Genomic DNA, 15269 nt, shown 5'->3' on the forward strand with positions numbered 1-15269 from the left:
AATAAAAGAGATACCAACTTTTAGTAATCAATGTACTAGTGATAGTAAAACTTGTCAGAAAGATGATCGGAATCGTGGTAATATATTGGTACGAAGGCAGCATGTAATTCCACCGTTTTGTGTATACCGATAGTATAACAAAATTGTATGTTAATAATTATAATGCATAACTTTTTTAACGTATCAGGACAATTTCCCTGGACAATCACTTCCCGCAAAATTACCTCCCCCGCCCTCCAGGACGTACCCCCCAAAGGACAACTACTCCCTGAGAGCAATTATCCCCACCCCCCCCCCCAGCCCAAAGGACATCCATCCCAGGCGGTGCTAATCGTCCGGGGGGGGGGTCAGGGGTGGTTGTTCTAGGTGTTATTTTTTCGGGGGATTTTCCAGGGGGTAATTGTCCTTAGAGGTCAGGGATGAATCCAGGGGGGGGGGGGCACAGGGGGCACGTGCCCCCGCCCCCAATATATATATATATATATATATATGTCCTCTTACCCCCCCCCCCCCCCCATCAAAATCAGTAGACACTACCGGGCTAATATAGTCACTCTTATGATGCATAATATAACCAGGTGTAGACAGCCCGTGTAGTGAATATTCAATAAAAGATGATTCCCATCTAGTTTCTATCGATTTTTATTAGGATCAATAATACTGATGAAAATACTGTACTGATTAACAGAAAAGAACAGGACAAAACAAAAATAATGTTGCTTTTCAGCATTATGATGGCTGCAAGTTACAAATTCCCATAATGATTTTAACACCTTTTAAAATATAACAAATTTTAAAAGCTGATCGAATAACCCAATAAGCTGTTGTTTAATTCTCACCCATCCGCGCGCTCACTAGGGGGTGGGTGCAGGGAGGGGGAGTTTCATTAAATTATTAGAGAAAGAAGACGATTCGTAGGACCGTTCTCGACTCTCAATCCTTATCTAAATTCAGTTTCTTTTGACGTTTCATTAGAGTTTGTACGATTCTCGATCGACTCTTAGTCCTTGTCTGAATTCAGTTTCCTCGCTCCCGCGCGAAGCGCGGAATCATTGACGTTTCATAAATTATTAGAGAAAGAAGACGAATTCGTTGTACCGTTCTCGACTCTTAATCCTTATCTGAATTCAGTTCTCCCCACCCCCTCCCGCGCGAAGCGCGGAAGCTTTGACGTTTCATTAAATTATTAGAGAAAGAAGACGATTCGTTGTACCGTTCTCGACTCTTAATCCTTTTTCTTCCTACGTCCTCTTCCTTTCTTCTTTTTTTCTCTCTTTTTTGGGGGGGGGGGGGAGGGGGGGTTGGGGGCCCTGGCTACGCGCCTGGGCCGTGAACCTATGCATATAATGTTTACATAAATATTTATATCTTATATTTCATAAATATGTGTAGAAATATTATGACGGGAGAGCATATAGGTAAAAACGGCGGAGGAGGGGGGAGGGGGAGAAAAAAAAAACTAGCTGAGCCGGCCCCGACAGCGTAGTGGTTCCCGATTGCGCCCAAGTCCTTAATACATGTATTTGAAACTAATGCATTATATTATATCCTATTGGTTTTGCAAATTGTATTATTTTCATTTTCATTTCCTAACATTTTTTTAAATGTCTTGAAATTGTTTTCCTCACTTGAAATGACACGTAAGACCCAGCCTATTCTTTTACACTCCCTCGCATAATATCCTTCAAAATATACAAGTAAATATTGTAGAAAATCTGTATTCCGTCAGTATCATGTTAGCACAGTTTACACTATTATGTTTGCAAGAAAATAGATCATTGCTACAAAAACGAATACCCGCATGCTCTTTAAAGGATTCCCTCCCTGCCTGGTAATAAAAATATTGTCGCCTAAAAGGAAATGGTGCATTCACATTCTAAAAAAACATTAAGTCAAGGTCCTTTATTACATGACTAATTTTCAACACTTTAATGTTTCACTCACATTCTGAAATCCCATCCATGCCCAAGCTCCCTACTTATACTAAAATGTACCTACTAAATATTTACAACGCTTTGGACGGCACAATAATTATTACTGGCAAAGTAAAAGTAAAGTGTCAAAAAAATAGTGCTTGTTTTTATACTATAGTTTTGCTAAGGAATGTCATTGTTCAATTAAACAAACTTCAAAAGCCTGTGAGGGGTTAGTCACTTCCGTCACCTTCGCCCCTCTCGTTTACTATATTATGCTCCCTCGTTCCTCGTATTTCGCCCCCACCCCCTCCTCCCCGGTTATGAAACTGAGAAATCGCCGCCCCTGACTATGTATAACTGAATCGAATTTGGTATTTTTAAGTCAGTTACAATGCAAAGATAATGGGTTCGATTCCCAGTTACCCCTTTACCATATTATCGATTTTGTATGTTTGGTATAAAAGTCCATGATATTGACTTGTCAAAATGAAAACGTGATATTGAAATAGGGATAACTTTTGTATTGTCTACAATTACAGACACGTTTTTAGATTTAAAGTTTCTTCAACCATCATAACTCTCTATGACCGTAGACAAAGATCTTCATGATACAAATTGATATTAATATATGTAAATATAATCGAATAATAGTACTTATTTACTGTTTTACTCATGCCAAGCTTGAATCGGTCATTTAATTTGCATTAATTTTCAGTTATCAGTCCCTCATCAGTCAAGCAAACTCTGAACCAAAGACTACATGCAATTCTAGAAAATTGTCACCGGTCGCCACGTCGCTTTAGCTTTTCCGAAATAAATAGTAGATTTCCTGGCAAGATGGTAAGAATTTTGAATTGATTTTTATCGCATTGATTTAATAAATGTATATCCTTAATATTCTAAAACTTTGATATCATTACTTTGTCGTATTTTATAACAAAAACCGCTCCATCTTGATCAACTATTTCTTGAACAGTCCCATGTGCTGCGTATAGTGTGGTCAAAAGCTCTTCGTGAATGTAGAATGTAAATTCATTGACTTTGTAATGTTCACTGGCATTTATCAGTTGAAGGCAATTATGAACTAATTATGGTAAAAGATGCTGGATTTGTGTGACAATGTAAGGGTTTGTTGTAAAACCAATTATCCGATGTGGTTTCTACCTTCGTGGATATTAGTGGCATTGTTTGCCAGCCAAAAACTTGAAAATATTATTAAGGCTAGACTAGATCTAAATAAAAATGGCAAGTCGGTCAACATTTTTAATTTGCAAATGGTCATGATAGCGCTCATAGCAGCATTGGTATAGTTAGTATGTAAGAAAAAATGTTAAGACACCCTCTATTGATTTCCAAACACCAATGGGCCGGGCACTGTACATAATTCACTAGAAATAATTCACTAGAAATAATTCACTGCAGATAAAATCAGCACTTCCATGACAATTGAGAAAGCCCAAGTAAATCAGCTTCATTTTTTTTATAGGCCTAGATCTATAGTATTGGTGTATGTTTTTGGTGTTCTGGCGAGACTGCGTCTGTATACAAAGACTGAAGTACATCGTATGGGTTAGTGAGGGGAGGTTACACAATGCAGTTTGTGTGTGATTGCTGATCTCATTGCGAACATTGTATTTGCGGTAGGGGCAATGTTGAGCATGAACTATTTTAGATTTGGAAAATATGTGCTTTCCTTATGATGATATTTCATGTTTAGATGAACAATTATAATGTGCTACACCCTGGTAAAAAAACGCTTTTGTCGATCATATTGTGGTCAATGTCTATTTTACTGTTTGTGCATAATTAATTTTCTTTGAACTTTAAAAGTAGAGTGTATTGTTTTTTTTTTGTCTTCCCATTTTCAATGCCAATTTAAATTTAATTAACTTGTTTTCATTATTCCTTTCCTTTTTCTCTCCCAGGTTTCTGTAATCAGTACTGTGGATACTGCTCATGAAGATATGATTGTAAGTTATTTTTTACATCTTTCAATATTATATAACAGTATTCTGTATTTTAGCCAGTAGTAGCTTTCATTATGGAACAGGTGACAGTATAGATGTGCACACATGTATTAGGACTTAGGAGGCTTATGTACAAGATGCATTTGGTATTAGAATTCAACTAAATTTCTTCTTTGTACTATTAGCCTTTAACCAGTGTTATATTATTGATTAGAAAAGTTGTCATTTTATATTATAGAGATATCGACTGCTACGAGATGACTGGCTGTTTTTATACGCTCAAGGGGAAGTTGCATCCGCTGCTATCACCCCGAGGTGCGCCTGGGTGGGCGGCGCGCCGACTTTCCCATTAGCCAGTATAGAAACAGCCAGTCCTCAAATATTAAAGCAGTCGACATCCCTTTTATATACCGAATTGACACAAAAATCTACCAAGAATTCTTACCTTATCCTTTTATTGAGTAAAGATTGGTTAAAACATCACAGAAAATTTGAGAAACTGTCTGTTTATCTTTTCCGGAAAATTGACTGAAATTATTTTACTCTACTCATATTTTACTCTTTTCATTTATTTGAATCTTTAGCATGATGCTCAGATGGACTACTATGGCATTAGGCTTGCAACGTGTTCATCGGACAGATCCGTCAAGATCTTTGATGTGAAGGGAGGACAACAGACACTTGTTGCCAATCTGAGGGGGTATGTAGATTGAATCATTATCATATCATACTTAGATTTGTGTAAGGATTTGTATCACAGGAAATAACTGTAAAATATGTGTGTGGTAAGAGAATATTATATGATGAAAAGGTAAATCATACAAAAGTAATTCTTGAAAAGGTATGTCAGCTTGAATTATTGTATTATAATCAGATAATTGGAGGCAGCTGGATATTACCTGTGTAGTAAGAGAAAATAATATTGTGAAATACAATCGTTGCCTAGGAAGATTTTTTTAAAGGTGATCATTGTTTGGAAGTCCTTGCTTTCCTGACTTTAAAATCCAATTAGCAAAAGGAAATCAATCTGCAAAGTAAAAAATGCTTCATGTCCACATTTCGCTGCCCATGCTATCATGAAGGGTTAGCATGGCTGGTGGCTAAGGCCCTTCTTTGTTTCTTTTGCTGCAACTATTGCTTTTCAGGTAGGTACCATGTTAATCATATTTAAAAAGGCTTTATACTCTGCAGAAGTAAAAATGTTATTTGTGTACATTTTTCTGTCTTTGCAGTCATGAAGGTCCAGTTTGGCAGGTGGCTTGGGCCCATCCCATGTACGGCAACATCCTGGCTTCCTGCTCCTATGATCGGAAAGTGATCATCTGGAAAGAAACCAATGGTGCTTGGGATAAACTCTATGAGTACGGCAACCATGAATCATCAGGTTAGAGATCCACACCTACTTCAACTATACAGGGCTATACAAAAATTAGCTTCTTTTTTTTTTACCAGTCTTTTACTTTTACCATGAAAAGGTCTTTTGTTTAGAATGCAGTCTTGAAAAGTGCTTGGAATTTTGATTGTGATTGCGTTTATTAAATGATGATGATGAGGTGTTTTTTCAGAGGAAATATTGACAGGTTTGAAATCAGGATTCTGCCCCATACGCAATACAAAACTATCATCTTTCGAGCCACCACCTTTTCCAAAAATTGGCATAAATAGAATCTAGACAGTGAAAACTGTCTTTACAAATCTGTTTCTTCAATAAAATAGGCAGGAAATATCTTCCATGAATATAGATTTCATGATAGACCGCTGTTGCTAGAAGAATAAATGAAGATCTTTTGAGTCCAAACACCCGTTGTATTGCTCTATTCTTGGGCATAATTTGCCACCAGCCCATGAGAGGGGCACATCTTCTTGTTGAGTGGATAATTCTAATGTGTAACAACTTGGATACATTCTTTCATTTACACAGTAAACTCTGTACAGTGGGCTCCTAGCGAGTTTGGTCTAGTCTTGGCTGCAGCCTCATCTGATGGATCAGTCTCGGTCCTTACACACAATGATGGCAAATGGGATTCACAGAAGGTCAAGGATGCTCATGCTGTAAGACTGATCATTTCTTTTTTCTTTTTCATTGTCTATATATATATATATATCTTGTTCTCTCTTTCTCTCTCACTCTTTCCCTTTCTCTCTCTCTTTCTCTCCTCTCTTTATGTCGTTGTCAGTGTGTATATTTGTGACTTTCTTTAGATTTGTCTTGACATGTTTCTCTATCTACCTGTTTCCTGTCTTGTCAGGATCTTCCTCTTTCGTTGATCTTTTTTGAAAATTGTTACTGTTACACCATGTAATACATGGCTACATAGTACATGCAGTTTAATATAGAGCAAGGCAATTAGGCGAGCCATAAGCGAACATATATATATTTATCTTAAAGATGTGTATGCGCTTTCCCATTTAAAGTCATTGGATTTTGGAGTGAAATGTTGTATGCAAAAAGTATTTTGTCATTTGCCAAGAGCAGGCTCTGTCACATTATTTGCCTATCATGAAATATTTCTTTCCAGATCAATTAAAAATGATAAGGAAATAAATTATATATTGTATTTTTACTGATACTGATCAATTGGGCAAAAAGAATTTCCGTTTCGGTTTATTAAAATTTGGAGTGGACTATTTTAGGCTATTATTATTATTTTATTATTATGACCATTAAATTGACTTGCCTATATTTCAGATTGGTTGTAATTCAGTGAGTTGGGCTCCAGCTGTAGAGCCTGGCTCTCTCATTGAACCTCCCACTGGTCAGAAACCAAACCTTGTCAGACGCTTTGTGACTGGAGGATGCGATAATCTTGTCAAAGTCTGGAAGTAAGTCTATTGTATTACAATTTATAGGGAGAAGTGTGTTTGTCTAAGGGTGCATTTACTTAGTAAACTCATTTTTGCGCCTACAAACTGACTCTGGTGGACTGCAGTTAGAAACTGAGTCATGCCTTTTAGATGTTGAAGTTAAAGGTCTGTCCTCGTGTGTAAATAATCATAGCTGATATATGTTTGTAAAAACCCAATCGCACACACACACACATACATTCAATATGTTCAGCTGCGGACTCCTATACTTAAAGTTTGTGGTGTAATTTTTCTGCTATTCTATTTCAGACTTTGAGATTTGTTATCTTTTAAATAGTTACAACTTGCAGCATGCAAATGTATAATGTAAGCTTTATTTTGTTCCGCACAATCATAGAGTATGTCTTTCAATTCTTGATATGTAAAACAATATTAATTGGCATGATGCAGGGAGGAGAATGGGGAGTGGAAGGATGAGCATGTACTGGAGGCACACAGTGACTGGGTACGAGACGTTGCATGGGCGCCCTCTATTGGTCTTCCTCACAGTGTCATAGCAACCTGCTCACAGGACTGTAGGGTTATCATCTGGACCAACGATGAAGGCACCGGCAGTACATGGACACCCAAGGTGAGTTCTTCAGACACTTAGCACTCTCTAAAGGTCATAGTTCTCCTCTCCCATTTATGAGTTTAGTTTTTTAATACAATGTTTTCTCTAAAAAGAGTAGTTTTTCTAAAATAGCATAGTAGTTACAGAAGAGTGAAAAGTGGTTACACCCTATAAGTAACGTAGGCATTCTCCTCTTTGCAATGGAAGAAACTGTTGAAAATGTATGAGATTTTACAAATTATTCACAATACAAAACAATATATTCAATTCTTTGTCTTTTTTTAATGGATTATATGTTGTTTACAGGTATAACAAACGTTTTTTAATTTTCTATTTTCAGATTTTGAATAAATTTAGTGACGTTGTGTGGCATGTAAGCTGGTCAGTGACTGGTAACATTCTGGCAGTATCAGGGGGAGATAATAAGGTAAGACACAGGTGAATGCAATGAGCTTCAGTGTTGAAGATATTGTCTATTTGGAGTTAGTGCAACTCCAAATACCATTAGGGCAATGGCCAAAGTATTTTTGAGCTCTGATGTGGCAACCAGAATATAATACCTTGAACTGAAAAAGTTAATCCATGATCAATCTTATTAGAGATGAAGTTAAAACAAATTGAAAACAAAAACAATGTTTGGCAGTAAAGCACTTTTCTTGTAAGCTACTTTCCCATCTCTTTATACAAAGAAATGTGCAGCTGTGATAAGTTTCCAAATTGGCCAGCTTTGTTTTTATGATTGGGATAGGTACTTTGTGTGAAAAATTGTAAAGTATCATTGTGATTTAAATAGTGGGACATTAGTTCAGCACAATAATTTATATATTTTTAAAGAAGTGGTCATTCAAAATGTACAAAGTGGCATCTTTCCATTCTTAAAGATCTGTGAATACTTTATTTGTAATTAATACTCCAAACTGGTCTATTAATGAAAATAATACATTGTTTCTATCCTTGCACGGCACAGGTGAGCTTATGGAAGGAATCCTTAGAGGGCCAGTGGGTGTGTGTAAGCGATGTCAACAAGGGAGAAGGTCAATCTCAAACCACCCAATCACCGGCCATTACAGCTACAGAGCCACAACCTGAACAATGAAAATAATCGCTTTGTAGATAAGATCAATATTGTATAAGCCATTATTTTCATGAGGAATTCATTTGCTTGAATTTCACAAATCGTTGTAGGATTGTGAATTCAACAAGACATAAATAAATGGACAATGTATATGCAGAAGGAAAAAAAGAAATTTAAAATGAGCTTGCATTGCAGGTGCGAACATGTATTGTAAGTAGCATGTGCTGATTACCATAAACAGAAGATCTAGTGTAAATATATGTTTCTCCGTCATCTGAGGAATAGTCTAGTCATGAAAATATTGGCTTATACAGTAATCGGTTGAGAACAAGAAGAGATGGTTCTCAAAAGGTATTGTCATGAAGATGAACATCAAAATTGAGGGATAGGTTCAATATGGTGCTAAACCACTAATATGTCATCATAAGATATACACACTCGAATGTAATGATGATAATGCACATTCATGGTGACTTTTAAGTGGCTTCTGTTGTAAAAATCATTTTATCGTTCAATTTGATCACTGGTTGTAGGGATAAGTTCAAGGTTATAGGATTTACATGCTTATTACCTTCAAATCGAACTGACCCTCTCAAGAGGTTTAGTTGTTTGGTGAAAGTATAAATTTTACATGCCACCAAGATTAATGGAAACCATTACCTGGTAGTTTTCTAATGTCGTATGTGATATGAAAGAAATCAGTGATGGTACATTCATCTCAAAGAGGTTAAACCCTAGAGCTATGACTAAAGGTTAAGAAATTAAATTGTTATCTGAAACCATGTTCAAATCATTGACACCACCTTTGCAGTTGTGTCAAACCTTGAGCTGCTTGAAAAAATAAATGCTATTCAATTAATAGAAGCTTTTTCTGAAAATACATGTGGATATAAAAAATCTAGAAGAATTAAACTTAAATCACTTTAAGGTATTTCTTGGCCATGTAAGATGCAAAGACTGTTGAATTTATTACCTTCTTGTTCTCAATCGATGTTTTATTATGTCAGAGCTTAAAGGGCACTAATGCAGTATACATTGTACAAACAATAGTGCAGTTAATGCCCTTTAGCCCTGCCATTGATGTCTGTTCTCTTTGTCGTTTGTCATTTATTCTTTGTATTGTTCGTTTCTTTTTATACAATAGAATTTCACTCTGTGTTAGATCTTAATAATGCTCTACGAAATATAGATTCTTTTAAAATGTTTAAAATATTACATTATCTGTAATGGTCCGATAGATCCTCATTTATGATAGCCTGTCAAATAGTCTCAGGACTCCAGACTTGGGTTGTACTCCTTCTGCCTGATGGTAAAATGTTATGCTTTTGTCTTTATGAATTATGTCAAGGTTGTTTCTTATAAAGTAAATTTGAATACAAATCTTCAGATACTCTTGTAACATATTGTCCAATTTTGACTACTTTTGACACTATGGTGCCATATATTCTAAAAATGAAGACCTCAGATGGATTAAAGTGCTTGTATTTATTTATGTAACCACATAATTTTTTAACATATTTCAATTTCTCCTAAGCTGTTAAAGAGGTATAAATTAGTCATTTAAAACCAATATATTAATGAAAGAATTCTCATATTTCTTGCCATTCACTTTTTCCTGTGGCAAATTCAAGTTTGAGAGAAGTATGACCTCTCATTTGAGGTAACTTATGCTCGTTTTTCAGCATACATTCCGTTTGAATACAGTTTGAAAGTGTTTCCAACGGTGTTAAGTATATTTTGAATTTATAATTATGAATTATGAGGAGTCCTTTTAAAATATCAAGCATATAAATAATAATTCATAACAGACTTTTTGGTCTTCGTTTCTTTTTCTTTCTTCTTTGTTGCCTTTAAGAAATATATTTATGCGTCTGTATCAGACAATTATGTATAATTCCTTTAAATTTGCTTAAATATGGGATGTATGTTTTCCTAAATCTCTCTAAACATATATTTGTTTTTTTAGTTTCGGTTGTACACTACACTTTGTTCATACACTGTTACTCAGTTTGGAAGAATGAAATTCAGGTCTCTAAATGTTGGTGAAAAACAGCTATATGACAAGTATTGCAAGTCTATTCATAGGATGTGTATTGTATTGCCAGCTGAGTATGAATTGTTCCCATATTTCTTTGTTATTTTGATTTAATTTGACCTTTCCTAGTGACCATTATTAAGTACATGCAGAATAAATACATATTTGTAAATACAATTATTTGATGTGTGATGTAGATTTTCTTTAATTTCCAATTAAGGAGAGATGACAAAGACTTTGTAAAAAAAAAACTTCACCACAAGACTCGTACAAGAAAAACAAACAATGGGAATGGTATATTTCAATTTTTGACAAGAATGACTGCATTTTTTAATTCTCAGTTTTTTTATCTTACATCTACAGCAAGCTAAGCAAGACAAGTGAACAACCGACAGTCCAAAAAGAAGTGACTACATTTGAACATATCTTCCATAGAGACTACAAGAGCACAGTGTACAGTCATTGGTTAGCTAGTCAGTTTTCTACAGGGTTTATGATCAACACAAGGAATACAAAGTCATTTCTCTTCTTAAGACACAACATTGGTTAAACTTAAATTCAACAAGAAATGTTAATCCAATGATCATTGTCTTGTGAAAACATCAGTCATATTTTTAAGACACACATTATAACAGTATTAAAAACAGGTGCTCATAAAGGCTGACCAAAGTGTTGCTTTTCTTTAAATTTCTTAATGGAAGAAGAATGAGAAGGAAGAAAGATGACAATCATCTTCAAATGATAAGGTTTTCAATTTTACTATACAGAGAAGGATAAATGGCTACAATCTGTAAACAAAAACAAATCGTATGCCAAATTATTCTTTGCAATGTGCAAGGGCCTTCAGTTACTATCTTTTAAAAGGAAGAAAGTGGTGTTTAAATCTTACCTGTCTATCTATAATTATCTTTATCAACTCCCCTATCTAAATGTGCAAATCTATGCTTGTGCATGGTGAAGAGAGAGAGAGAGAGAGAAAAAAGAGAAAGATATGGTCTGCTTGGAGTCGAAGGGAATTAAATATGTGTACATGAGCTAACACCCTTCTGAGTCTGAACAGAAGATATCTATTTAATTCTTACAGTGATGTCTTGCTACTTAACTTATTAACTTCTAATGAATACAAACATTGACATCAAACTTATTTTCTGGGCAAAAATGTAACAAATAAGAACATAAAGAAAGAAAGAATGAAATGCAGGAAGCCTAACTTGGATGCTCACTGAGTCATTTTGAATGGAAGATAACAAAATTGCATAATTCAAATCATATTTTCAGAAGAAATCACAAATTACATTCAAGTATTAAATCAATTCAAGCATTTAAAATGACAAAAGAGAAATACAAACAAAATTCATATTCAAATGCAAATAATAAAGATTTGAAAACTGTTCTATTGACTATTCAATTTCTTATTCTCCATTATCAAATATTGTCTTCTTCAAATTCAGTGTCATACAGTATTCGTCCTCCATTAGGTGTCTTGTGACTTATACATTTAAGCATCTTTCTTTTATCTTACAAAATGCAGCCGATGCTATAACATCTGCACATAGAATACAAATATTTCTTGACATTTACAATACATTCATTTAAAACCAATATTTACAAGCACATGTACCAAATATAAGTACACATCATGATCATTGTATTTTGAAAGAGGAAATCTTAGTACCATTAATTATTTAGTAATCTGTTACACAGCACAAGGTATCAAAACTCAAAAGTCGTAGCACGACCATATACAAACAAAAGAAAAAAGGTAGAATTGCAACAAATAATGATCAATTCTGAAGAAATATTTCACACAGTAGAGACTAAGTGGTAAAAACGTCGCTGAAATTTAAAGAGTAAACAGAGATGAAATAATTGTGACCTTATATTTAAGTACAGAGTGAATACAGGCACTGTAATACGTCCAACATTCCCTGTTTTGTATCTGTCACCTAAAACGTGTCCTACCTATTATGGCTCTTTCACAGTTTCATTATGTTACTGCAGAAAGTCTGGTTGTTAATTTCCGCCAAAAAGTGGTTTGGCATCTAAGAAATTTCAGAAAGGGAAGACCATATTAGTAGTCCCCCCGACACCATGAATACAGAACAACCAACAGAAAATTATTTCACAGATTCATATTCATTCTTGTGCAATTCTGCATCACATGCAGCTTTCTGGAATTATGCAAATCAGACATCAATAAAGGTGACACAAGGGACATTTGGTTCTATTTTTTTTACAGCTGTGCTGGCATTATTAAATGGTCTATTGCCTTAAAATAGGAAGTCTTTGGCCATTTTTCATGCAAAAATAATACAAATTTATACAAATCATTTCCATAGTTGTGAATACAGGGTAAGGTGAATATTTGTTCTATCCATCTAAAAAATAAACTTCAACTGGAGAAATAAGCTACATGGAGTTATATAATTACACAAATCAGGAGTGCTAGAAACTCCTGAAGATCTAGCTATATCTGAAACTGTCTCTTCCATCGCTTTCAACATTAGGAAATCAATATATCTATTTAAGAAATGTGCTAACCAAAATATACAAATACTTTAAACATGGCAAGGCATTTTATACAACAAAATGATAATTATCATGGTAGCTAGTGCAATAATTCATACCTAGTTCAAACACACATGATTACATAAGAATGTTTATAGCAAAAATAGTAATAATAAATAAAAACAATAAAGACAGACAAAAATCAAAGAAAATGCTGCTTAGCAGTGATTTTGAAGAAACACACACATTTTAAAAGAAATCAATTTTGTACAAGCATTGCAAGAGTAAAACATCACTGAATTATGATGGATGAAATAATCATTAAACTGTATAGATAACATCAACTTATTTGCATCACTGATTATTTTATTGGATAATTACATTTTTATGTTTTTTGACAGACCTGCCTTTGTTGACATTTCGAGGCTTGATATTCTCAACACAACCAAAGCTGTGCACATTCTTTCTATTAAAAAAACACTGAATCATTGATGATGATCACGCCATGAAGTGGCAGAACTCGGCCATGGTTCTCAAATTCGGTCACTATGTTATTTTGCTTTCATTGATTCTCATGTGGTATGGTACACAAGACAGATGATTAACTTGAATCAATTTACATGTGGCAGAAAGGTCTTTCCTCATCATCAACTTGTACTTCTTACATTAAGAGAACTTTTCTTAACTAGTACTGTACAAATAATTTACATATCACGTCATGTACTTGTCAGAAATTTGATGGACATGGTTATTTCATTTCGTACTATCAAAAAAGCATACATTTAGAGAAATCAATATATCTTAATAAATTACTCATTAAATTCATTCAAATATCAAAAGATTTCAGATCAAATCATAGACACCCTCTTGAAAGAAACAAACAAAATCTTTCGATACGTGACATTTAAAAAATATTCAATGCCACTTATCCTTATCATAGTACAATTTACATGCATTTCATATAGACATCATTTGCACATGGTTTACAACAGTTATATTTGAGCAAATACAGGCTAAATACACAAGTAAGAAAACTGTACACTTTGATATTAACTTTCAAGAGTGATTCACTCTCGATTAAAATATTCCAGTTTGTCCTCGGTTCGGAACTTCTAAATTAGCCTATCTGTACAAGTAGATTTGCAATAGCCCCCTCGTTGGTTGAAAATTGTATACTCCATCAACTGCGGTTTGTCAGCGGTTACTACTGTCATACAGATGTCTCGTTGCTGCTGCCACCACTGTTTAGGGGGAAGGGAGGGAGGGAGGGGAAGGGGTAAAATAAGGAAAGACAAAAAACAAAAATAAACTTATAAATACAAATAATAATCATGCAAACATAACGAAATGGAAACAAAAATCAAAATGAAAAAGCTTTAAATACAATAACAAAACAAAGAATATTTGAGGTATAGGCCTCAATTTATTTGTCTTTTTTTTTTTTTACAATAGATAAGGACTGATGATTTTTTTAAATTTCATATGCTGGAAGAGTATGTTTATTGTCTTCTTGAGTAGATAATATTGAAGAAGATGCATTTATGCTTTGTTAAGTAGTGAAAGGCTGCAGCATGCACAAAATAATGTTGATGGAATGAATATGAGATAACATTGTCTATTACAAAAAGAAGTTTGGCCTTAATATACAAGTAGCTTGCAATTGAAGTGCTTGTAAACCATGTACAGGTTTCCATCACATTGTACAGATTACAAAAGACAAACTAAATCCTTAAATAGAATTTGAGAGTTCATGTACTTTTGTATAACTTACAGTGTAGCAGGGTGAAGTGCATAACTATTCCTTCAGATATTAAATTAATTAAAAAATATGGCGAATGAATTGTGTTCTACATGTCATCCATAGCTTCTCATTAGCACACCAGAGAACAGCATAGGTAATTAAACAAACAAACACTATCTGATTTAAATATGAAGTGTTAATTTAGGGCTCATTACAAAAGAAAAAAATGCACAGCAAAATATTGTTTAAAGAATGAGAAATTCAAAATTTGAACACAATTAACCTTTAAATGATATTATTACTTATGCTCTGTCTTGTATTAAAATAGTGAAGAAAACTAGGCTGTAATTATTAAACCTCAAAAATACTTCCATGCAAGTCATTTATAAGGAAAATAGTAGAGAAGCTGAGATGGTGCATTGTCAGGAATAATTCCAACTGGCCATAAACCTTGCCACAAACCATTTTTTTCATGGACCTTAATGATTGCAAAATTTTCAAGATGATATTTCATCAAGTTATACATTCAACTTTGAGTTCCAATAAAAAGAATAGATTAGGAAGGCAAAACTGCAAAATGAATAAAGAAAAAGCTCACCAAAATCAATG

The 15269-nt window shown here is 34.3% G+C and overlaps 2 protein-coding genes across 8 annotated transcripts in view; one reads left to right on the top strand and one right to left on the bottom strand.

The window, feature by feature from the left end:
• Positions 1 to 2660: 2660 nt before the first annotated feature.
• LOC583776 (protein SEC13 homolog) lies at positions 2661 to 10584 on the top strand. Its single transcript, XM_783670.5, has 9 exons — positions 2661 to 2756; positions 3842 to 3886; positions 4468 to 4583; positions 5116 to 5267; positions 5805 to 5935; positions 6573 to 6706; positions 7139 to 7319; positions 7642 to 7728; positions 8269 to 10584. The coding sequence occupies exons 1-9, from the start codon at positions 2754 to 2756 to the stop codon at positions 8395 to 8397; spliced, it is 978 nt and encodes a 325-aa protein (XP_788763.1). The 5' UTR covers positions 2661 to 2753; the 3' UTR covers positions 8398 to 10584.
• A 126-nt stretch (positions 10585 to 10710) lies between these two features.
• LOC752126 (cadherin EGF LAG seven-pass G-type receptor 2) overlaps positions 10711 to 15269 on the bottom strand; it is a 77861-nt gene continuing 73302 nt past the window's right edge. For 6 of the 7 annotated variants that reach the window (XM_030972732.1, XM_030972731.1, XM_030972726.1 and 3 more), the window contains one exon: positions 10711 to 14160. In XM_030972732.1, the coding sequence (XP_030828592.1) occupies positions 14130 to 14160 (31 nt within the window). In that variant the 3' untranslated portion in view covers positions 10711 to 14129. The remainder of the gene's footprint in view (positions 14161 to 15269) is intronic. The other variant, XM_030972729.1, reaches the window with a different exon arrangement.

The sequence above is a fragment of the Strongylocentrotus purpuratus genome, unplaced genomic scaffold, assembly GCF_000002235.5.
Source record: "Strongylocentrotus purpuratus isolate Spur 01 unplaced genomic scaffold, Spur_5.0 spur5_scaffold_6, whole genome shotgun sequence".
NCBI classification, from domain to species: domain Eukaryota; kingdom Metazoa; phylum Echinodermata; class Echinoidea; order Camarodonta; family Strongylocentrotidae; genus Strongylocentrotus; species Strongylocentrotus purpuratus.